This window comes from Xiphophorus hellerii, chromosome 6 (genome assembly GCF_003331165.1).
Source record: "Xiphophorus hellerii strain 12219 chromosome 6, Xiphophorus_hellerii-4.1, whole genome shotgun sequence".
Classification (NCBI taxonomy): Eukaryota; Metazoa; Chordata; class Actinopteri; order Cyprinodontiformes; family Poeciliidae; genus Xiphophorus; species Xiphophorus hellerii.
The window spans coordinates 30212077-30236625 of NC_045677.1; the positions used below are offsets into that span (position 1 = coordinate 30212077).

A 24549-nucleotide genomic window follows, 5' to 3' on the forward strand; every position below is an offset into this window, starting at 1 on the left:
AAAGCCTCCTGCTCCTGTCATATCAATAATTACTTATTTCATTCATATGGCTCTTACAGAGCCTCAGTGAAAACTTGTTTATTATTATTATTATTATGGAAGAACCTCACATAACCTTATATTAAAGCATAAAGTACGGCGCCCACCGTAAGAAAGGCTACAGTGTTCAATTATGCTGCATAACTGACCAGTACAGTATTGCGAGGGAACGCAAAAGAAAAAAATTCCCATGTGTTAAGTGAGTACCAGAGAAGGGTCCTATTTTAACATTTCTACCTTTGGAGCCCAGAGACGGGTCGACTGACCTGAAGGATTTTAGCTAGCATCATATAACCAGTTTTGCATGATTTTCCACTCCTCCTTTCTGGCCTGACGGTCAATGGCCACGTTTACAATTGAAGAAGGGATGCTAATTTGAGCCATCAGAATCGTCAGTTTGGACTCAGGTCTGTTGACCCTCTTTCGGGACTTCAGGGGAGAAACCCTGGTACTCCCAGTGTTAAGGGGCTCCGTACTACGGGACACAGAAGCAGACTGCGCATTTTTTGGTTTGCTTGGTTGGTTCAGTACCGGTGGATAATATTTGGATATGTTTTGATTTTTATCTCCTGAATAAGAGGAGGACAGGTGACTGCATTCTGTTTCTATGTTTCCTTCAGTGCAGGTTGGGTAAGTTTCGATTTTTATTTCTTAAATACAAAGACCCAAATAGACAGAGGGTATTTTGTTTGAAATTGAGCATCAACAAAGTGTAAAATGCGTTTTGTTACATGCAGAAATAAAATGTTGTGTTCTCTGCAGCAGTTCGTTGATTTCATAAACGCAACATAGTATCGATTTTTGTACATAGCATATAGGTTTTATATATATGACGTCAAAATGGGTTGTGGCTCCAAGTGCTTTCTTTTTATTGGGAGGCGGTCCCAAATGACTCTTTGAGTAGAAAAGGTTGCCGACCCCTGGTGTAGCCGCAGTGAAAGGAAACTACTGGAGAAGCATTTCAGCAGCAGGAATCAGACGATCCTGATGAACCAAGAGCTGCTGCTTCCTGGCAGAGCGTCTGATGAACAACCCAGCTGCTGAAACTGAACAGTCTCAGGTCTGAATGCTTAGAAACAGGTAGAGATAAACACACGGACCAATCAGCACAAAGGAAATGCTGCTAAAGGAAACCAGCCAGAGACTGACCCAGAACCAGAACCAGACTCAATCCTAGGAATTTAAAGAACTAGAGAAGGATGTGAGGCCCTCTAGTGGCTGCTGTGGAGTACTGCAGGTTTTTGTACAGGGTTCTGGTGTTTCCTGTCACTGTGGGCCGCAGAGCGCAGTAGTACACAGCAGAGTCTGACAGACGGAGATCCTGGATCTTCAGATTGACTGATTTCTCTTTTGCCTTGGTGTTGAGATCAGCATCAAATCTGTCTTCACTGAACTCTGGAGAATTCTCTGAAGTTGTGGAGTAACGCTTCAGCATGTACTTTGGGAAACTGTTTTCTTCTTGTTTGTACCAGAACAGATATGGATATGTATCACTGGTCTCATAAGTACATCTCAGAGTCAGTGATTCTCCTGCAGCAGCAACAACTTCTCCTTCTGTCTGCTTCACTGAGTCTCCTTTACACTCTGGGGAAGAACAGAACATGCAGAGGAAGAGATGGATCAATAAAGATGATTGATTAAAGGAGAACAATCAGCAGCTTTAAAGACTTCTACTCCATGTAGAGGAAACATGTTGATCTTTGTATCTTACCAGAGAAAAGAGCAGCCAGAATAATCCACAGCCAATGTTCCATCTGTCCACCAAGGTTTAAATCAGCAGGAGGAAGCAGCTGATGTTCAACATTCAGTCTGACTATTGTTCTCTTCACAGCCAGCAGCGGCTCCAGTGTGCATGCTGCCCTGAGGAAGCACCGCCTTTGTTGAACTCCGCCCTCACACACTAACACACATTCCCATTAATTTCTATAACTAATCTTGATATTTCCCCTGAACCATTTCATTCCCACCTTATTCCCAACGCCTAACTCAAAAATTGTGTTTTTATTGAGTGGACATGGCAAAATGTCCTCACAGCTATAAATGTCCACACAATGTTAGTCGTTTGTCAAGATTAAGTCCTCATAATGATAGCTAAACCGGCACACACACACACACACACACACACACACCAGTGTTGTATAGTAACGAAGTAAAAATACTTCACTACTTTACTTAAGTATATTTTGGAGTACTTCATACTTTCCTGGAGTATGAAAATTTTTGATGACTTTCACTTTTACTTCACTATATTTCCGAACTTAATTGCGTACTTTTTCTCCGATACATTTTCAATGTGTGGTTTAGTTACTCGTTACAAAAAAGCAAGAGAGAGAAACGCAAGTGTTTTGACCCCACCTACTGATTAGCAAGTAGCAAGCAGGCTACCGAACAAAGTCGGTAGCCTGCTTGCCTGGGCTTGTTCATCACCACCAATAGGATACACCTTCTTCTTCTTCTTTTCTATTATGGCGGATCACAAGCAACTTTAAGGTGCATACCGCCACCTACTGTACATTAGTGTGTAGAAGCATTACTTCATATCTATTAAATTCTACTTTTTAATTTTGTATTCTTAAGATAAATAAACAATGCTTTCCTTAATTTGTGAATATCTGTTATGTTTCCTTCATTTCCTAATATACCTTTAAGATTCCATTCATGCCCCATATTTCTAACTATTCTCTTTAATTCTTCCCTTTCGAGTTCATTTGACTTACATTTGATCAAGATGTGTTCTACATTTTCTTTCTATCCACATCTCTCACATTTATCATTATTTTTCCTCCCTATTTTATAAAGCATGTCATTTAAGTAGGTATGACCTACTCTTAATCTACTAATTATTATTTCTTCTCTTCTGTTTCATTCATTAATGCTTCGAATTCAAACTGACTTTTGTACTTCATATAATCTTCTTCCTTTCTTATCTTCATTCCACATTTTTTGCCATTTCTTGATTTCTTTACTTTTAATTAGGATACACCTGTTTCGCTTCTCCCATTAAACACAAAGCAAGTCTCGCAATCAGTAGCAGTCACATGGAAATTCTATCTTACAAAAACTCCCCGTCCAACTTGAAGAAACACATCGAGGTAACGTCTTATGAAATGGTTATAATCCTCCTGTTTCAGTAACTATAGCTTGGTCACTAGACACTACTGTATTGTGAAATCTTGACCATAAATGAACTTTGTTTGGCATTGTTTCAGTTCCATACGTGGTGTATTTAGCTTAGGCCTAATGTTGACTGTAGCAGGCTACCTAGACTCCTCTGTTCAAGGGGGACAGAAGCCATAGCGATAGCAATTTAGACTCAATTTAACGAATATAGGAAAGGCATGCAAGTTCAAAACCAGGTTTACAGATGCCAATAAGCTGCATTTCCCTCCCAATTCTTTTTTTCTTTTGCATAATGACCAGTTGTGTGCACCACCTACTGACTGTAGCATTGACTGATTCACTGATTTGTGAAGTAGAGTAATCGTAACAGCTCTTTTTCTTCATGTTGGCCGCATTTTCTGTACTATTTATTTTTCTCATTTTCAGCACTGACCTTACTTGAAGGGAAAACTTAAGGTTTACAAAAACTTTGTATTTTCTGTCCTGGAGGGTATACTAAGAAGCTGGTTCAGTTGTAAAGCAGGTTAAGTTAACCTTGTGCTATAGGTAAAGCACCTAATTTTCTTAACTAAATGATGCCTGCAGGTATATCTATTAGCAGGTTTATTTTTGCCTGCACTTGGTTGGGTACATTATTTTAAGTGTATTTGACAAGTTTACCAAAATATAAAAAATGTCATTCAAACTGCATTTGCTTTGTTTTACTTTTTACTTGTACTTTTCATTACATTACTTGAGTACATCCATTTTTACAGTAATTTCCATACTTAAGTACAAGAAGTTTCAAATACTTTAAGACTTTTACTCAAGTAACATTTCAGTCAGTGACTTGGACTTTTACCAAAGTCATATTTTGGAGAGGTACTTGTACTTTTACTTGACTCTGAGATTTCAGTACTTTATACAACACTGACACACACACACACACACATAAACACACACTTACGTGCTAAATTGGCAGATTATCCAATCCTTGACATTTTCTAACTTATTGCTGCTGAACATGATTTTTTCCCATTTTCTAACTTATCAGAACTATTAAGGGCAAAACGTCATACTAATTTGTTTAATTTTAGGTCAACTAGATTCTTACAAAGAGTGGATATGGATTTGTCTGTAACATCCCTCTGTGAGATGTGGAAGTGAAAAACCTACAGGAAGGCTAAGATGAATAAAAAGAACATTTTTATTAAACACAAGCCCATTTTACAGACCGGAGCACAATCTGGAGGAAACAAAGCCAGTCCAGAGTTTCCCAAAGATCTACAGTCTCTGCATCTCTTCATGGGGTCCAGGCAGCATCCTCAGCTCAGCATATGGCCTTCGTCATCATTTAAAAAGTGATCTGCTGCTTGTTCACAAACAGCCTCATGGTTTAAATGTTGGCTGTTTGATATTTCCCTGGAGAGAGACTCTGTTCTCCCAGCAATTAACTCATGATAAACCAAGAGTGTAACTTGTCACGAGTTGGTGTGAGGTGGTGGTGAGGCAGACGCTTGAGACCCAGGTAAGATGTATGATGACAGTTTAATGGTGAAAGCACAAAATCCAAAACACCAGGCAGCACGACTGAGCAGAAGCCAGGGCTCAACGCCGGCAGCAACTGGTTATTAGAATGGACAGCAAACAAAACGGTGCATACGACACGCACAAACGACTGCAAGACAAGGACCCGACGAGGACGCAGACACACAGGTGGCATTAAATACACAGAAACGAGACACACCTGGGAATGATCAAGGGGAGACAGGAAGGCACAGAGACTCAGGGACACAGAAAACTCAAAATAAACACAAAGAAAACACAGATCCCGACAAACTTTGTGTTGCAGTCGGTGGGGACGAGGAGGAGCCGGGGGGCTGATGCACCCACAGTGACTGAAAGGTCTTTTCTTTTTTAGTGCTAAGAATAAAACCAAAACTTACATGTGAATGCCGTACAGTCTTATTCAAAAATTAGGACATACATCCTGATCAGGTTGTCAGTTTAATAGTACTTTTCCAAAATAACCTTTTAGCAGCTATTAAACATACTACGAAATATAAATATGTTAAAACATCTAATTAATCTATATAATGTCTTTCACTTGGTGATAGGGTTAGGGTTTTTTCTCAGTCTGTCAGCTAAACGTCACACGCAGACTCGTTGCCATGGCAACCAATAAACAACAGCCCCGGGAGCGCGGAGCACAGATTTTTCAAGTGCATCAGGAAATAAGTCAAGAGAAACATAAAGACAAAAGGGGCAGGAAATATTGGTGGGACTGTCCCCATCAGGCCAGAGTTGGTGGGGACATGTCCACACCAGACCTTCAGGAAGTTACGCCTTTGTGATAAACTACTAAAATATTGTCAGCATGTTGGTAAGCTGCAGTCAGGTGTGACTGCCAGAGTCCAGGTAGGAGTCCTGTCTGGGGTCTGGGATAATAAACATGTTCCTACTTAATTCTAATGTTTATCCATCAGATAACAAACAGGACTTTTTAAAAAGTCCTTACATTTGAAAAGCTTTTAGCTGTTAGATTTCTTTCCAGGCTTTAAATAGCATGTAAAAGAAAGCTGTCTGTCCATGGCAGCTCTTAATAGCTGGTACTGGCAGGAGTCCGATGTGCCAGACTTGGTGGTCCAACCAATCCCCAGGATGGGTTTTGGTACCAAAGCACTGAGAGCTGGTAGCATGGAAAGAGCCAGAGTCTTTCTGTTCTCTGAGGTCCAGATGGAGATGCCATGCAGGTATCCAGCAGCAACTTTATAGCATCTTGGCTGCCATTAATAAAACACTGCTGGTTATAAAATATGTAGCTGATACAGTGATCAATAATGAAAATATTTCTTAGAAATAGTTATGCAAATGTCATCCAATTAGACCGACTTATCAGAGGGATTGTTTTCTCTCTGTTCAGTTTTTTTATTGCCTCATAAACAATCAGACTGAAACCTAACAAACCATAGAAGCAGAGCAGGGAGTGAGGCCCTCTAGTGGCTGCTGTGGAGTACTGCAGGTTTTTGTACAGGGTTCTGGTGTTTCCTGTCACTGTGGGCTGCACAGCGCAGTAGTACACAGCAGAGTCTGTCACTGCAGCAGAGGAGATCTTCATGGACATTTCTTCTTTGCTTCCTTTAAATGTCATCCTGTCCAGATGTTCTGATCCACCTGAAGGTGAGTGAGACCTCAGGAACTCTGGAGGTTCTCCTGGATTTTGTCGATACCAGAATAAATAATTAGCTGAATCTTTGGTGTAAGTACAGGTCAGAGTAACAGAGCTGCCCTCTGAACTGAACTCCTCAGTCTTCGCTGCAGTGAGTTGTTGACAGTTTACACCTGAAGGAAGAAAAACTGATATAAGTGAAGAACAAGAAGGATCAGATTATTCTCTGAAAGACTCCAACCAACCTGATCCAGTGATCAGAACCAGCAGAGTGAATCCAGATGTGAGCAGAGACAGCATGTTGAGCAGAGTTAATGTTGGAGAGTTGAGCTGAGCTGAAGGAGGAAGTTTGAGTCTCTTTAGAGATCAGGGACAGATCAGCTCCTCCTCTTCCTCCTCTTCCTCCTCTTCCTCCTGGCTAACAGACTCACAGCTTCAGCTGACCAAAGAACAGATTATTTAGGGGATTGTATTGACTCACAGTATTCAGCCTCCTTGAATTAATCCTTTTTTTGCTTTTTTGATGAAATCAAGATCTTTTTTGCACAGTCACATGGAGTTACAAGAAAACCTGGGAGGCGAGAGTTTTTCTGTCTCACTGCAAAGTAACTGACTCAGCAGTGGTGACTTTATAAGTTTCTCATTAATAAAACTGATTCTATTAAAACTGTCGTTGTCCTTCCAAACATGATTACTTCATCCTCAGTAAGAGAGGATGAATGCAACTATAGAACCTGATGTGTGATTGGACTGTTTATCAGTCAGTAAGTTATCAAAAATATTATATTCATCCAAACTCCGACTTGCATGTTGGACCCCGTCCCAGTCAAATCATTTAAAGAAATGTTTCCTTTGATTACTGCCCCCAATTGAGCAAATCCCAGGGGAGATGGGGAACACTGAGTCAGAGTCGGACATGTTCCATGCCTCCATCGTTAAGGCAGCTGACTGCAGGTGTGGCCGCAAGGTTATCTGTGCCTGACCCAACAGCAACCTGGGAACCTGCTGGTGAACGCCGGTAGTGAGGGATGCTGTCAGGCTGAAGAAGGAGTCTCATCAGACCTTGTTGGCCTGTGGGACCCCAGAAGCAGCTGATGGGCACCAGCGGTCCTAGTGGTATGCAGCTTGGGTGGTTGCTGAGGCAGAAATACGGCATGGGAATTTGGAGAGTCCATGGAGAAAGACTTCTGTACAGCTTGGAGGCATTTCTGGTCCTCAGTCCGGCATCATGGAGTGGAGGCAGAGCAGTACACCACCAATACAGTTTCCAGTGGAAATGGTGTTCTGATGACCCCGAGTTGGAACTTATGTGAGCAGAATACTTCAAGGGCCTCCTCAATCCCACCAACGCGTCTTCCACTGAGGAAGAAGAGCCTGGAGACGTTGGATCTGGTTCTGATCGTTGGACACTGGACCAGCTCTATATCCACAGCAGGGGCCTAGGGGTTCTGGGAGTTCGCCAAACCAGTCTACATGTGGACTTGGAGAGGACTTGGAGACCGTGTCACTTGGAGTCCTGTGGGGGTTACTCTTGGAGAACGGCGTACCAGGCCTTTGATACGGGCTGTTAGTTCCCTGTTTGGCTGCTGTCAGTCTGGTACGCTTTGCAGGAAGGAAGTCGGGCTCGTTTCTGGTGAGAGTTGAATGCCACCAAGATCGCCCTTTGTAATGGATTCTAGGTGCAGATAAAGTGGATTTATTTTGGTGGCCTCAGGATCGCCACTATGCCTTTTGTAGATGATGTTTTCATATTGGCTTCGTTAGGTTGTGATCTACCGCTTTTACTGGAGCGATTCACAACCGGATGCGAAGCAGCCGGGATGAGGATGAGTGTTGTCAAGTAGGAGGACCTTGAACCAGAAAAAGGTAGAGTGCCGTCTCTGGGTCGGGGGGATGCCCTGCCCCAAGGGGAGGAGTTGAAGTATCTCTGGGTTCATGAATGATGGAAAAATGGAAGGTGAGATCGACAGGTGGATTGGCTCAGCGTCTGCAGTGAAGCGGGCGCTGTACCGGTCTGTTGTGGTGAAGAGAGAGCTGAGCCAAAATGCGACTCTTTCTATCTATGTTCAAACAATTATCAATCAATCAATCAAATTTTATTTGTATAGCACATTTCAGCAGCAAGGCATTTCAAAGTGCGTTACATCATTACAAACACAGAAACACAAAGCAACATAGAATCAATAATCAAAACACAGCATTAAGTCAAGTTCCATCAATAAATTTGTAATTGATTACATTTCAAATACAATCCTAAACAGGTGGGTTTTTAGTCGAGATTTAAAAGAAGTCAGTGTTTCAGCTGTTTTACAGTTTTCTGGAAGTTTGTTCCAAATTTGTGGTGCATAGATGCTGAAAGCTGCTTCTGGTTCTGGTTCATCTGTAATCATGAGTTTTGGAACATGATTGAAAAACAGGATCATGGATGCAAGTGACATATTTTTTTCTGCAGGATAAAAACTTTTTAAGCTAACTTGAATAATGATCTTGAATAATGATTACTGCAATATTTGTTACTTGGATCAGTTGAAATGAATGTGTAATTGATTCCAAATGACTTATTGGTGAATAGAAATACATGTAATTAAACCTGAAATGTCATTGTGATAATATCAAAAGTTTCTTTAATATCCGAATCATCCCTGTTCTACAGTCCCTCCACTGGCTCCCTGAAGCTCAGAGAATAGACTGTAAAATATTGCTGGTAGTTTATAAATCACTGAACGGTTTAGCACCACAATACATTAAAGATCTGCTGCTCATGTATCAACCTCCCAGAACCTCTTAGGTCTTCTGGTTCTGGTTCTGGTTCTGCTCTGCATCCCCAGAACCAAATGAGGAGAAGCAGCTTTCAGCATCTATGCATCACAAAACTGGAACAAACTTTCAGAAAACTACAAAACAGCTGAAACACTGACTCATCTAGATTAAATGTTTAGAGCTTGAAGCAGAATCAATTAAGAATTTAACGATGGCACATAACTTGGTGTGACGTTTTGATTGTTGATTCTATGCTGCATGACTTTGTATTTTTATGATATAAAGCACTTTGAAATGCCTTGTTGCCGAAATATGCTATAAAAATAAAATTTGATATTATTGATTGATTTTCAAAGTCACCCTTTGAAAAGAATCAGACTGAATAATCTAGTTTCTGTGTGTGTGTGTTTTATGTTAGTTCAATGATGTACCAAATACTAGGATTGTTTCATTTTCCTCTGTGAAAACCGAGCAGTGAGTGAGGCCCTCTAGTGGCTGCTGTGGAGAACTGCAGGTTTTAGTGGTTTAACAGGGAGTGAGGCCCTCTAGTGGCTGCTGTGGAGAACTGCAGGTTTTAGTGGTTTAACAGGGAGTGAGGCCCTCTAGTGGCTACTGTGGAGTACTGCAGGTTTTAGTGGTTTAACAGGGAGTGAGGCCCTCTAGTGGCTGCTGTACAGTACTGCAGGTTTTTGTACAGGGTTCTGGTGTTTCCTGTCACTGTGGGCCTCACAGCGCAGTAGTACACAGCAGAGTCTGTCACTGCAGCAGAGGAGATCAGCAGATCCATCTGGGTTTTATCAGCATTCATGTTGAAGGAGAAACCAGGAACCGGATCCTGGAGTTTAGCTCCTGTTCCTAAATGGGAGATCAGGAACTCTGGAGGTTTTCCAGGATATTGTCGATACCAGAAGAAATAATCACTTCCAGTGGCTGTTTTGGAGTAAGTGTAGGACAGAGTAACTTTGCTGCTTTCTACAGCGAACTCTTCTTTCTGAAGCGCAGTGAGTTGTTGGCATCTGACTCCTAGAAGAAAAGAAATCTGTTAGTTTCAGTTTCTGGAAATAAATTCACATTAATAAAACTTTGAAAATGTGTTTTTGAAAAACAGAGACAGTGTGACCTGTTAGCAGAGAGATGATGAGCAGAGACAGACCATAATAGTCCATGTTGAGCAGAGTTAATGTTGGAGAGTTGAACTGAACTGAAGGAGGAAGTTTGAGTCTCTTTAGAGATCAGGAACAGATCAGCTCCTCCCTGAAGCTCTCAGCTCCTCTTCCTCCTCCTCCTCTTCCTCCTGGCTAACATACTTTCAGCTTCAGCTGCTTTCTGATGGAAATAAATGAAACTGTTATAAAACATAAATATAAAGTTTGTATTGAGAAATCTGCAGTCAATTCAACTGAATCATCAATACAAATTCTAAATCAGTGCATTAAGCTCAGTTTATTCAAATTGATTAAAAGGTTTTCTGTATGCAGTAATCCAGTGGATTGCATCAAGTCCTTAATTTATTCATTCCCTCCTTTTAACAGGAAGAAACAGCTCTGTCAGAGTTACCTGCTGTGGTGTGAGTCTGAAGACCAACCAGTGCAGAGACAGTACAGGAAATGATTGGACTAGCTGTTCTGGTTAATGAGGAGAAGGAGGAAGCTGAGCTCTGGATGGTTCCTGGAGGCAGAACCATGTTGGACTGGGCCAACATGGTTTTACCTGAAGCCCATTACCTGTTTTCTCTACATGGAAGGTCAGTGTGATGTTGGTTTTTGGAATATGTTTAACCCACATGCAAAACACTCTCAGGAAAGGAAGCAGAATTTAGAGATTTCTAATTAATAGAGTCCAGTGAAGAGCTGTACTCAGGAGAGGAAGGGATTCAGCAGACCGCTCGGGGAGGGGGCGTGGCCCACGGGGTCAGCAGCGGACAGGAAGGTTAGCTGAACCGAACATCAGGTGTTCTTAAGTAGAACACCTGATGAGATGGAAACAAACTGCAGAGGATCATACCTGCGGCCTGACGCCCTCATGATGCAGATCACACAAGCTGCAGAAAAGGACTGGAGGAATAGGAGAACACAAGTCCTGGACCCCAACAGTCAGATGTAGGGTCAGCGGTAGGGTCAGGTCTAAGGTCAGTTGTAAGGTCAGATGTAAGGTCAGATGTAGGGTCAGGTCTAAGGTCAGGTCTAAGGTTAGGTGTAGGGTCAGGTCTAAGGTCAGATGTAGGGTAAGATGTAGGGTCAGATGTAGGGTCAAGTCTAAGGTCAGGTCTAAGGTCAGATGTAGGGTCAGCCATGAGCCACAGGGTTTCCTGGGGCGTCCATCAGTCCCCGGCTTTAGCTCACCAGGTGGGGCGGTAATCTGTCCTCTTTGCCCTTTGAGGTGTGCAGCGCCCCCAAGCTGCTCTCCCTGTGAAGATGAGACTCTCAGTCCTTTGTTCTGATTGCATTAAATGATTTGACCTCATTAACTGGCAAGATGAGACCCTTTCCCCACCATCTTTATTTGTTCAGCTTCTAATCTGCATTGGTTCGTCAGTTTTGGGAATAATTAACTGCTGAGTGATTTTAAAATGTGTGAAGTGAAGCCAGTCTTACAGAAACCTTAATCTTGATTCTGCCTTGATTTTCCACTTCCATCCTGTCTCCAAGCTGACATTCCTGAATAAAATACAAGCCGTAGAAACCCAGATCAGATCCAGGCTCTGTCGGTTCAGATCTCTGATCCGTTTCACTTTGCATTTCTAAAACAGCAATCCACTGAGGTTTCTTTAGAAAAAGGATTTGTTAATAGCTGCTGATGAAGGAGATGAGAGGTGAACAGAGGTCTATGGAGCAGAGATAAAGTTTACTGGATTTACGAGGTGATCTGGGCTGAGAGTCCATGTGGACCCCGGACACGATGTGACGTCTTCGGGTGATCTGGAGCGGGACAGATCACCCGGAGGAAGTTCTGCAGAAAGACAGACAAGCTGCGTCTCAGGCTGCTTCTTTGGGTTGGGAGGCTGCTTTGCTTTGCTAGTGACTGACCTCTGTGGGGCGGCTGCCCTGGGCCGGTGCCTGGTCGGTGTGGAGCTGCTGTGACCTTTTAGTCCTCTAGAAAGTCACCTGTCTGCTGTTCTGGGTCGCTGTGCATTGTAGAGCTCACAGTTACACCAATGTGATTTATAACGCGAGCCAGGCAGTCAGGAAAGAATCATAAGATAATGATTATTATTGATTTATCCCACAGAGATTAAAAATCTTTTACAAGAGAATCCTGGCCAAGACTGGCAGCAGCTCACAATTTACAGAACATTCACACAGCAAAACAGAAAAAGTTCACAGTCATAAATTTACATGTTTCCTTCTCAAAGAACAGTCTGAGAAATATTCAGAGACAACAGACCCTTTAGGTTCATGTAAGTCTGACACTGGTTCCAAGACGATGCAGCAGAAAACTGGAACAAACTTTTAATAACTAAACCTTATTTAGCCATTAATCAATAGTTAATTAACTTTGAGAACATTCTTAATTAAGAATGTTTTGAATATAATAAACTATATATTAAAACATTTAATAATACTTTTTTTCCATAAAGACGAATTCCTGCCAAAACCAACATGTATGTTTTTAAATGGTCTAATGTACTTTCAAACATCCCTCTAGTGGCTGCTGTGGAGTACTGCAGGTTTTAGTGGATTAACAGGGAGTGAGGCCCTCTAGTGGCTGCTGTGGAGAACTGCAGGTTTTTGTACAGGGTTCTGGTGTTTCCTGTCACTGTGGGCTGCAGAGCGCAGTAGTACACAGCAGAGTCTGACAGATGGAGATCCTGGATCTTCAGGTCAAAGTCTGAGTTAGTGACCTTTGCATCAAATCTGTCTTTGCTAAACTCGGGAGCATTGTCTCCATCTGATGACACACGTTTCAACATGTACTTTGGAGAACTGGTTTCTTCTTGCTTGTACCAGAATAAGGTCCCAGTTCCATAGCTGGTCTCATAGGTACATCTCAGAGTCAGTGATTCTCCTGCAGCAGCAACAACTTCTCCTTCTGTCTGCTTCACTGAGTCTCCTTTACACTCTGGGGAAGAACAGAACATGCAGAGGAAGAGATGGATCAATAAAGATGATTGATTAAAGGAGAACAATCAGCAGCTTTAAAGACTTCTACTCCATGTAGAGGAAACATGTTGATCTTTGTATCTTACCAGAGAAAAGAGCAGCCAGAATAATCCACAGCCAATGTTCCATCTGTCCACCAAGGTTTAAATCAGCAGGAGGAAGCAGCTGATGTTCAACATTCAGTCTGACTATTGTTCTCTTCACAGCACCACTTCTTATTGACACAATGCTGGAACACAGAGCACAAGGAGAGCGCCGCCTACTGGAGCATGGCGCCCCCTGGTGGAGAGGAGAGGTGGAGTTCACCAGAGAGGAGACGAGGCTCCAGCAGCTGGGCAGTGGTCAGATGTTCAGGAGGAACTGGTTTTACTGGTTTTACTGGATATTGCTCCGGATTCTTCAGTGAGATATCCTGCTTGTTGAATCACGGTCATTCTGGTCCAAAAGTCCAAATGAAGACTAAACTCATACTCCACATCTTCCACTCTGAGCATCTCTCCGGCAGCAGACAGCGATGTTTGAAGAAATTTCAGCCTTGACTCATGCAGCTGAATCACAGACTGATCAACCAGTTCATTCTGCTGTCAGGAATCCCATGCAGCATTCAGCTGGTACCGCCTCCCGTTACAGACTTCAGGGAAGAACCAGTCGGAACCAGTCGGGATCGGCTAAATGACTTAAATCTGGATGTGGCTGCTGTAGTTCACCCATCTTCCCCTCTGTGTACCACCCAGGTCCGTCTAGCAGCAACCCGACCAAAACCCCTCACTGTCACTACCTTGAGAAATAATGAGTTTTGGTTCAGTATAAAACATGATCAAATGTTACAAGCCATGCAAATGGAACAGAGTGACTGGTTTCCACCGTCCAGCGCTGGGCTTCAGCCAGCTCACCTCAGGGCTGACACCAAGCCAAGCAAAGGTTGTAGCGCCAGTTCTGCTTCCTCTCTAGGTTGTCGTGCTGATCAGTTTCATTTTCTTTACGTGACTGTCGCCAGTCTTATGCATGATAGTAAGACATAACGTAGATCTGTAAGAAGAGCAAATCTCTTCTATCTGCTCACAGTTTTCACAGTGAGCAGATGAAACAGAGGAAGAACTGAATCATTTAATCCATAACATGCAAACTGGCCAGAAGCTGTTCTAGTGGAGAAGAAGATTCAGTGAATTTTACCACATTTAGGTGAATAAACACATTTAAGTGGCACCATGTAAACAACTAAAGAAACTGTTTTACCTATAAAAGTGAGCAGTGACTGTAAATGTACACATGCTAAGGTATTAATCATACACATATTTATCAGATTCTGACCCAACAAGTGTTTTCAAACTGTTGGAGTCTGATGATCAGGAGGAAGGTCTACAGGAGGAGAAATCTGACTGGACTGCATGAGGAAGAGTCGCGTTTCTGTTGGTGTCTTTATTCCCCCAGCCCCTGTGAGTGAGGTATCTGAGCTCCTCAGTGATTAGCAGCTGCAACCACAGCGACTCTGATCAAGCAGGAATGATCAGAATCATCTGATATGAAGCTGAGCTGTGAATACCACTTCCCTCCTCTTTGAAGAGGAGTCAGATATCTGTGTTCAGGTTTTTGTACAGCCTCTTCTCCACTTTGTATCACTGTGTTTCCAGAGCGCAGTAGCAGAGAGCTGTGTCTGCCAGGGTTAGCTCTCTGATGGTCAGCTCAGTGGAGGAAGATGATGCTGCTGATCCAGGATCAGGAACCATGTTGTTTCTAGAGGACAAACAGGAGCCTGGAGGTCAGAACGACGTCTGCAGACCCAGATGTTGTCTCCTGCTGGACCTGAACTAGAATCCCTGATCTGAAACTCACCTCTACTGAGAGACAGACCATAATAGTCCATGTTGAGCAGAGTTAATGTTGGAGAGTTGAACTGAACTGAAGGAGGAAGTTTGAGTCTCTTTAGAGATCAGGAACAGATCAGCTCCTCCTCTTCCTCCTCTTCCTCCTCTTCAGCTGCTCTCTGGTGGAAATATGATGCGTTTAATTTTCCTTAAGATTAAATCTGATCTCAGTTCAAACTGCATTAAAATGAACAGAAAATTATTCCAAACACACAAAATGAGAAGCAGGTTGAATATTTAGAGGTAGTTTTTATTTTGTGTTTGCAGAAACCATTAAGAGCTTCGTTGGATTATGGGATGTTTTTACTGAATAGTCAGACGTTGCTGTCATTGATCTCCATCAGTCAGTGAGTTCTCTGTCAGGTATTCGCTGACGTTGCAGAGGACTGACAAATCAAAGGATCCATTTAGTTTTAGGACCGAGAATATTAAAATATCTGAAATATAAACAATTTCCTCTTTGCAATCAATAAAGTATACTCTATTCTATTTAATTCTAAGATTTTTAATATTTGAAACTACAGAAGTCTTTCTGATGTTAAACCACTTTTTGAAGAAAATATCTAGACAAGAAAAACACTAAAATCTGATGATTACAGTCAAAAAAATCTATGCAAATAGCTCTATAACATATTTAATTATTACAAAGTACAAATTACAATAATAAGTGTTTGGTTGAGAAACTGACGGTCCCCACGTGAACCGCTGAGCGCTTCAGGAGGGAGCGCAGAGAACAGCTGGCAGGAATTAGCGTCCATAAATCGGATCGACCTTGAGCTAAAAGCCACTTACTCCGCATAGCGTTGATATTCAATATCCAACTTGAAAACAACTCCACAGCGAACGGTAACACAATAAAAACACCAGAATAAAGTTAGTTTTGGTCTGTGGCCTTTAAAGATGGCGCCGAGCGACTGAGCGAGACGTCAAACGGAGCGACGCCGGTTCCAGAGCTCTGAGGTATCAACGCCATCTGATCTCCAAATTATGCCCCGCCTCTTCTGTGACAACTCTCACACAAAGACAAGTCTGATGCCCATTCATTCATTCATTCATTCATTCATTCATTAAGCCTGTGGTAGTTCACACACACATATAGACCTATGATTCAGAATAGTATGTCTGTATGGTTTGTGTGTGTGATAATTTAGTATAATTTAGTATTTTGTGTGTGAGAGAGAGAGAGAGTGTTTAGTTGTGTGTGTAACCCAGATTAAACACGGCCTTTAATCCCACCTTTGCTGCTCCATTGGTTAGAGTGACAGTGAGTCACTCAGTGCGTTCAGCCAATCACTGAACCACTTCAGGTCTGCTCCAGTTCTCCCAGTCAGGTGTGAAGGGAAGAGCTGGAGACAAAGGAGCTACAGGTTTTGCTTCCAAACAATTAGTTCTTTGTTTATTATGCACTTTTAAAACTTATAATATAAAAACCATGTAGCTCTGAATACCCAGTGAGCTTGGAGCCATGAAGCCGTCATGCACTGAACTATTTATGGAATTGGTGAGAAGTGAACACAATGTTGTTTTGTTTAGCATGTTGGTAGCCAATGCTAATTGTTTGATCATCAATTGTAATTTCTTAAATTCAATATGGTTTTAGATAATGAGACAAATCTGATATCTTTATTTTGTCTTAAAGGTTTGATTGTGGATATAATTGCATTTATTTCTGTATATAATAACTGAAACAAGTCTAGTTAACTAGCAGGCTGGTAATTTACTGGTCCTGTTTATTTCAATACAGGCCAGGTGACCCTGTTAGGGTTAAAGGATGGAAGCTTCTGACCACTGGCAGGGGCCAGGAGAACCTGAAATTCACTCCATACTGGTCTGGTAGGAGGCTGATGGTCTGTACTGGTTCCCCCTCCATCTCACTACATAGACACACAATCCATTATTCATCGGAAATGAATTGGACCTGGACATTTTTCCTTAAGTATCTGGACAAACAAATCATGGATGTTTAAATGTGTCAGTCAGACAATGTGCTGACCGGCAGGGAAAGTTAGGACTCTTTGTGCACATCTATATAGAAGATCTACTGCAGTACTGTGTGTATATATATATATATATATATATATATATATATAGTAGTAATTTATTGTTTTTGGTTTCTATGTATGTTTGTGTCTTGTGGTGTTCACTTAATTTTCCTTCTTTAAAATACATGGTATTGAAAGCTTTTGTATTGTTTTATTGATTACTGATCAGCTCCAGTAGATGAATTTGGTCTTCTGATATCAGATGCTATCTAGTCCTTTAGTTCATTAAGTAGTGCTACATGTGAGTGAGACAAAACATAGTTTTTGTCCTAAACAGCTCCTCATATTAAACAGTGAAACTTTATGCTATGTTTCTATACTGAAAAGCTGGACAAAAAAGGAACCAACCAAACGCAGAGAAAAAAGACTTTAATGCTGTAATTAACTTTGGGTTCTAGTCTTGATGTTCTGACATTAAAACGTTACATTAGTTTCTTTCCCTCAGCCATTAAACTGATAAACAACACAGCCTCATTATCCACCTGCTGCTCTGCACACACACACACATTTTTCTTTGTGATTCATATTGTATTTATTTATTTTTGCATGATAACACCAAAGGGTTTCCTAGCGGCTGAATGTGTTTACTGGCAAAGGGAACAAACTCATTCTGATTCTGAAGCATTAAAGAAAAACTTAACAGGATTTAATCAGAAGGAAATAATTTTCTCTCGCATTTTTATCCCCACATACAAAATCAGACTTGATCCTGAATGTTAAGGTTTAACAGGGAGTGAGGCCCTCTAGTGGCTGCTGTGGAGTACTGCAGGTTTTTGTGCAGGGTTCTGGTGTTTCCTGTCACTGTGGGCTGCAGAGCGCAGTAGTACACAGCAGAGTCTGAAACCTGCGGATCCTGGATCTTCAGATTAAACGAGGTTTTCTCGTGCTGAGCATCAAATTTATCTTTCTTGAATTCTGGAGCATTATCTCCTCCTGTTGAGAATCGCTTCAGCATGAACTTTGGATAACCGTTTTCATCTTGTCTGTACCAGAACAGATATGGATATGGATCACTGGTTTCATAGGTACATCTCAGAGTCAGTGATTCTCCTGCAGCAGCAACAACTTCTCCTTCTGTCTGCTTCACTGAGTCTCCTTTACACTCTGGGGAAGAACAGAACATGCAGAGGAAGAGATGGATCAATAAAGATGATTGATTAAAGGCGAACAATCAGCAGCTTTAAAGACTTCTACTCCATGTAGAGGAAACATGTTGATCTTTGTATCTTACCAGAGAAAAGAGCAGCCAGAATAATCCACAGCCAATGTTCCATCTGTCCACCAAGGTTTAAATCAGCAGGAGGAAGCAGCTGATGTTCAACATTCAGTCTGACTATTGTTCTCTTCACAGCACCACTTCTTATTGACACAATGCTGGAACACAGAGCACAAGGAGAGCGCCGCCTGCTGGAGCATGGCGCCCTCTAGTGTACAGAAAATCGTTTCTTAATGTTGACAGGTGGAGAAGCTCTGGAAGATTTGCTGCAGTTGGTGTCAGAAGCATCTCTAGAACAGATTTGGGGCGAGACACAAAAACCACAAACAGAATTTACTTTGACCCTTTCAGCGTTTCTAGCTTTTCCTGCTGATTCATTGTGACTTTCTGTCGGCTGCCTGTCACCTGTAATTGCTCTCTTCTTGAAAGAAGAAATATTGATGGACAAATGCTAACTTGTAATCAAACATTCCAACATTTTCCAAGCTAATGCTAGATGAAAATCTTTTCATAACTGGACAAAATCAATAAAAAACTTAGCATTCATCAACAACTCATAGCAGGAAGTTAAGTGCTAGCAGCATAATGTTCAGGTTTGGTCCAGGGGGATGTCATTGGCAGACGAAAATGTACAGATTTTCATCACTCAGCAGGGAACCAATAAGCATCCTTACAGTGTCTGGCGTACGGCAGCCTTTGTCCTCCCAGAGCTGCTGCTTAGTGGCAGGTTTGGAGCAAATGGCCGGCAGGTGTATGCATACAGGTGGAGCGGAGACATGCAGACAGATGTAACACAGCAGGCTGCAGTAGCTCGTGCTTAGCATAGTTTTACAGATGAACTGGAAAATAAATGTACCTCTGTCCCGGTCCCAACACGTGCCTCACGGCGGTTCACAGCTGGAAGATGTTTCTGTGTGACGGAGGAACCAAATCCAGTCGTTCAGATGGACAGAGAAACTATAAATGCCTGAGCAAAGTGAGTTCATCTGTTACATTGACTGAAGATGAAAACTGGAGGACAGACATTTCTTAGAAGGATCTTTGTGAGCCTGCTGCTTTATTATTAAACTCTATATAATTTCAGATCTTTGCATAACTTTTGTTCACGTTAATTTAAAAAGTGAAATGCTGTTGTTACAGGTTAATTTTCTAAACTACAGAAAAGTAACAATTAGGGATGCACAAATATGAACATTTGGGATGATGTTGATATCCAATTATAAAGCTGCTGTTACAAAAGTATTTACCAATATTTTATTTTATAAAATGTTTTATTTGATTAATCATCAGAATAATCGATTAAATTGAATTTCTGTTCTGCGACAGCAGTGCTGCTTTCTGCCTGCATGTGAATTATTTTGAATCAAAAACGTGTTTAATGCAGTTTTCAATTTGTTTGGAAGAAGCTGAACTGTAGAAAGAAGACAAACTGAGCTAAGGACTATTGGGGAAAATAATTATTTTCTTGAACTAAATATTTTTGATCTCAAAGGAAGGGAACCAGGATAAAGTGACCTAGTCAGAGCCACGTCCTGGAGAAATGAACTGTAACCATCCAGCTCTGCACAGCCTTGGTGCTGCTGCCTCTACCGGACAACCATGTTTGTTCAGTTTGCATTTTATTTTGAGTTGACAGATTTTGTGAAGTAGGGAGAGATCGTCTAGAATGGCGTACCAACGTTACCTCAATTTTATATAAAATGTTTATTTCTAATGTCATTTTGGCGATTCGCTGTCTTTTTTAATACACATTTTAAATGTCTTGCATCTGGAGAATTAGGCTATTTCACAAATATCAAGTCCAGGTCCAAAGACTTGTTCTCTCCTGTAACTACAACGTGTCCCACAAGGAAATATTCACATTGTGCCTCTAGTTAATACAGTAGCAATACGATAGTTTCTTGGACAGATTGCACGTCTTATTGCTTTTACAAATCAGTCATGATCCACAAAATTAGACCAAACAGATACAAATTGATGTTGAGGGAAAACTGATGCCTACAAAATAAGACAAAATAAATACATATTTCCCATAAAGTGAGTGAATATTTATTTCCATCCCACAGAACGTTTATTTTCAGCAGATCAGTGTTTATGTGTTTCTACTACAATCACTGGAAACACATTCACTCATTAAGAGACTTCAACCACCACTGGACCTCTGTTGAATGAGCTCAGTCACTTTAAATGGGGTGAATATTTATGCAATCACTAATTTGATGTTAAATATTGTCATGTCGTTATTTTTGTAGAAATTGATGTCAAAGGATTTTTTTAGCATATTCTGTGAAAAAGTTTTAAAAAATGTATTTGTGTAAAATGTAATAAAATCATGTCAGGTTCTGGTCCGCATTGCCGGCAGTAAGTCGGGCTCGTTCCCGGTGAGAGTTGGACTCCGCCAGGGCTGCCCTTTGTCACCGATTCTGTTCATCACTTTCATGGACAGAATCTCTAGACCAGCCAAGGTGTTGAGGGGATCCGGTTTGGTGGCCTTAGGATCTCGTCTCTGCTTTTTGCAGACAATGTGGTCCTACTGGCTTCATCAGGTCGTGATCTGCAGCTCTCGCTGGAGCGGTTCGCAGCCGAGTGTGAAGCGGCTGGGATGAGGATCAGGGCCTCCAAATCCGAGGTCTTGAGCCGGAAAAGGGTAGAGTGCCTTCTCCGGGTCAGGGGGGATGTCCTGCCCCAAGAGGAGGAGTTCAAGTATCTCAGGATCTTGTTCACGAATGAGGGAAGAAGGGAGCGGGAGATCGACAGGCGGATTGGTGCAGCGTCTGCCGTCAAGCGGGCGTTGTACCGGTCCGTCGTGGTGAAGAGAGAGCTGAGCCAAAAAGCGAAGCTCTCGATTTACCGGTTGATCTACGTTCTCACCCTCATCTATGGTCATGAGCTTTGGGTCATGACCAAAAGAACGAGATCGCGGATACAAGCGGCCAAAATGGGTTTTCTCCGTTGGGTGGCTGGGCTCTCCCTTAGAGAGAAGCTCAGTCACCCGGGAGGGACTCAGAGTAGAGCCGCTGCTCCTTCACATCGAGAGGAGCCAGTTGAGGGGCATCTGGCCAGGATGCCTCCTGGACGCCTCCCTGGTGAGGTGTTCCGGGCACGTCCCACCGGGAGGAGGCCCCGGGGAAGACCCAGGACACGCTGGAGGGACTATGTCTCTCGGCTGGCCTGGGAACGCCTCGGGATTCCCCCGGAAGAGCTGGAAGAAGTGGCTGGGGAGAGGGAAGTCTGGGCCTCCCTTCTGAAGCTGCTACCCCCGCGACCCGACCCCGGATAAGCGAAAGAAGATGGATGGATGGATGGATGGATGGATGGATGGATGGATGGATGGATGGATGGATGGATGGATGGATGGATGGATGGGTAATAAAATCAAGCAGGAATGATCAGAATCATCTGATATGAAGCTGAGCTGTGAATACCACTTCCCTCCTCTTTGAAGTTGAGTCAGATATCTGTGTTCAGGTTTTTGTACAGCCTCTTCTCCACTTTGTATCACTGTGTTTCCAGAGCGCAGTAGCAGAGAGCTGTGTCTGCCAGGGTTAGCTCTCTGATGGTCAGCTCAGTGGAGGAAGATGATGCTGCTGATCCAGGATCAGGAACCATGTTGTTTCTAGAGGACAAACAGGAGCCTGGAGGTCAGAACGACGTCTGCAGACCCAGATGTTGTCTCCTGCTGGACCTGAACTAGAATCCCTGATCTGAAACTCACCTCTACTGAGAGACAGAAGCAGAACCAGGCAGAGCAACATGTCTTTGGAGTCCTTAGAGCCACACTGCAGATCAACAATGTTCTTCCACTGCAGCAGAAAGAGGAAGAAATGATGTCATTGAATGAGCTGAAGGTCAGTGGGCGGGGCCACTTCAACTCAACCAATCAGAGCGTTTTCTGCTTCCTCAGCAGCTCTGTCTGATCTTTACTGCTTCATGTCTCTGTTGTCTTTGTCTTCAGTCTAAAGACTCAACAACCAGTGGATTAACAGGGAGGGAGGCCCTCTAGTGGTTGCTGTGGAGTACTGCAGGTTTTTGTACTGGGTTCTGGTGTTTCCTGTCACTGTGGGCCTCACAGCGCAGTAGTACACAGCAGAGTCTGTCACTGCAGCAGAGGAGATCAGCAGATCCATCTGGCTTTCCTGTTTTCGAACTCTACCAGAGAGTCTAGACCGAGATTCTTTCTGCGTTTCTTCAACTTCCGTATTAAATGTCAGGAACTCTGGAGGTTTCCCTGGATGTTGTCGATACCAGAAGAAATAATCTGCTGCACCTTTACTGTAGTTGCAGGATAGAGAAACAGGGCTGTCTGCTGAACCAGACTTCTCGTCTTTCACTGGAGTAACGTGTTGACAGATGACACCTGAGCAAAGACAAAATGTTAACTTTTTTCATTGTTTTTTATTTCTATTATGATTTGTCATAAACATATTCCTGACCAAACATCAAACTGACCTGTTAGTGAGGTAATGATCACCAAAAGCTCATAGTCCATGTTGAAGAGAGTTAATGTTGGTGGTTAGTTTGCTGATCTGCATTGAATGAGGAAGTGTCTCTTCAGTCATTCAGCTCCTCCGTTTTTCTCCCCTCCTCCTCCTCCTCTTCTTCATCTTCTTCTCTGTTAAATTGAGAAAGAACAAAAACCTGGAAAAATGAATTTGTGCTCTGTTATTTCCAAACAGCAAGAACGGCAGACGTACACACAGTGAACACAAACACGTTTTCTCCAAAACCCGAGAATTCATCAACACAATCATTCAGCCTTCGTCACAATAATCCAGTGTTTCTCCATTATTTTCTGTCATGCCCTCCTAGGGATCATAATGTTTTCAGAACCCCCACTGCCCTTCCCTCCCCAGAACTGAAATATTATTTTCAATCTGTTCATATTTAATCATTTATCTGTACAATCTACTGGCTCCAGCATTGTATCACCTTATTATCAAAACCTCAAAATAATTTCCAATATCAGTTTAGTAAGTGAATCAGTAACATTTAATCAAGACTCAGTTTGAACGAGAACGAGTCCAAATGATTCACTGGGATGTGGATCTTTAGACTTAATGCAGTAAAACTTGTAGAAACTGTAATTTTTCACTGGTCAGCTTCTTCAGGTTAGTTTTTCACAACATTTATTTAACATTTGTGGAAAATTTTGCAGCAATATTGCTTATATTCCAGCTTGTCAGATGAGAAGAGATGAAAAGTGCATAACATTTTGCATTAACAATAAAAGATAGGTTTTGTCTATTTCCTCTAGTTTTCTGTGAGCTGCAGGCTCTGAGTTTTTCATTTGGGTTTTAAATAGGAATGAAGTTGGACGACAATAAAGTGGTAATTTGATGGTAACTTTTCACCATACTGAGCTAAATTGTGGAACACTGAGGGTCTTGTTAGGGTATCGGTGTAACAAATGACTAAGTACTAAATGTTTCAGCACATCGGAAGCAAATGTTCAGCCCCAGGACTTTGAAACGATTGTTTAAAGAACTTTTGATTTAATAGAAAGAGCCAGACTTGCTGAGCGGGTCACGTCACACATCACTCTCTCAAAGCCTTTTAATTTAACGACCAACTTGTACCTTTATAATTTGTCTGGACTAAGTGACTATAAGACTGGGTGAATGGTGGGTAGCCATCTTGTAAATGTGTGCAGACGATCTGGTCCTGTTGTCTCCCTACGGGCCTGCAGCTGCTCAGGATCTGCTCCAGGCATGGTGTCCAGTTTGGCATCATGTTTAAAAGGTCTCATGTTCACTGCATGCCAGGCTGTGACCTTTATCGTCCTCTTCTGACTAACACTTGCAATCTGAACGTCTTCACTTGTTGTAACGTTGCTGCAGACTCTAGTGAAGCAGCAAGAAGCAGATGTCAGTAAAATATCCCTGAGAACTGAACTTTATTTTGTTTGTTCACTTTAACTTATGGCAAATGTGATTTTCAGATTTCTAAAAACTGAAATGAATCCAAAATGCTTGTGAAAGTTTGACTTTCAGAGGTTTTACGATATCCGCCCAGGTTATTGCTGCTGTTTTTACCATGTACGTGACTGGTTTATAAAAATGTTTGCCTTGATTTTAATATAATGATCTTAGTATCACCACGACAACAATCAGACTGAACCCTAACAAACCATTGAAAACGCCCTCTAGTGGCTGCTGTGGAGTACTGCAGCGGTGATGTCAGGGACTGAAGGCTGAGTTAAAGTCGCTTTCAACAGTTCTTGTTGAGCGTTGTTGAGCCAAGAAAGCAGAATGGCGTTTAT

The 24549-nt window shown here is 42.2% G+C and overlaps 5 gene segments (V, D, J or C); all 5 read right to left on the reverse strand.

The window, feature by feature from the left end:
- Positions 1–804: 804 nt before the first annotated feature.
- Positions 805–1940, reverse strand: LOC116721058 (T cell receptor alpha variable 18-like). The segment is given in 2 exon segments: positions 805–1623; positions 1751–1940. Coding segments are annotated over 2 exon segments (438 nt in total).
- A 7770-nt stretch (positions 1941–9710) lies between these two features.
- On the reverse strand, positions 9711–15150 carry LOC116721068 (T cell receptor alpha variable 3-like; the record flags this gene model as incomplete). The annotated part of the segment is given in 3 exon segments: positions 9711–10090; positions 10188–10220; positions 15019–15150. Coding segments are annotated over 3 exon segments (426 nt in total), but the record flags the coding sequence as incomplete, so codon positions are not given.
- On the reverse strand, positions 12260–13388 carry LOC116721064 (T cell receptor alpha variable 18-like). The segment is given in 2 exon segments: positions 12260–13126; positions 13254–13388. Coding segments are annotated over 2 exon segments (432 nt in total).
- Positions 15151–17756: 2606 nt separating the features above from the next.
- Positions 17757–18498, reverse strand: LOC116721050 (T cell receptor alpha variable 9-1-like). The segment is given in 2 exon segments: positions 17757–18178; positions 18306–18498. Coding segments are annotated over 2 exon segments (450 nt in total).
- Positions 18499–22066: 3568 nt separating this feature from the next.
- LOC116721056 (T cell receptor alpha variable 3-like) lies at positions 22067–22895 on the reverse strand. The segment is given in 2 exon segments: positions 22067–22647; positions 22740–22895. Coding segments are annotated over 2 exon segments (441 nt in total).
- Between the last annotated feature and the right edge of the window lie 1654 nt (positions 22896–24549).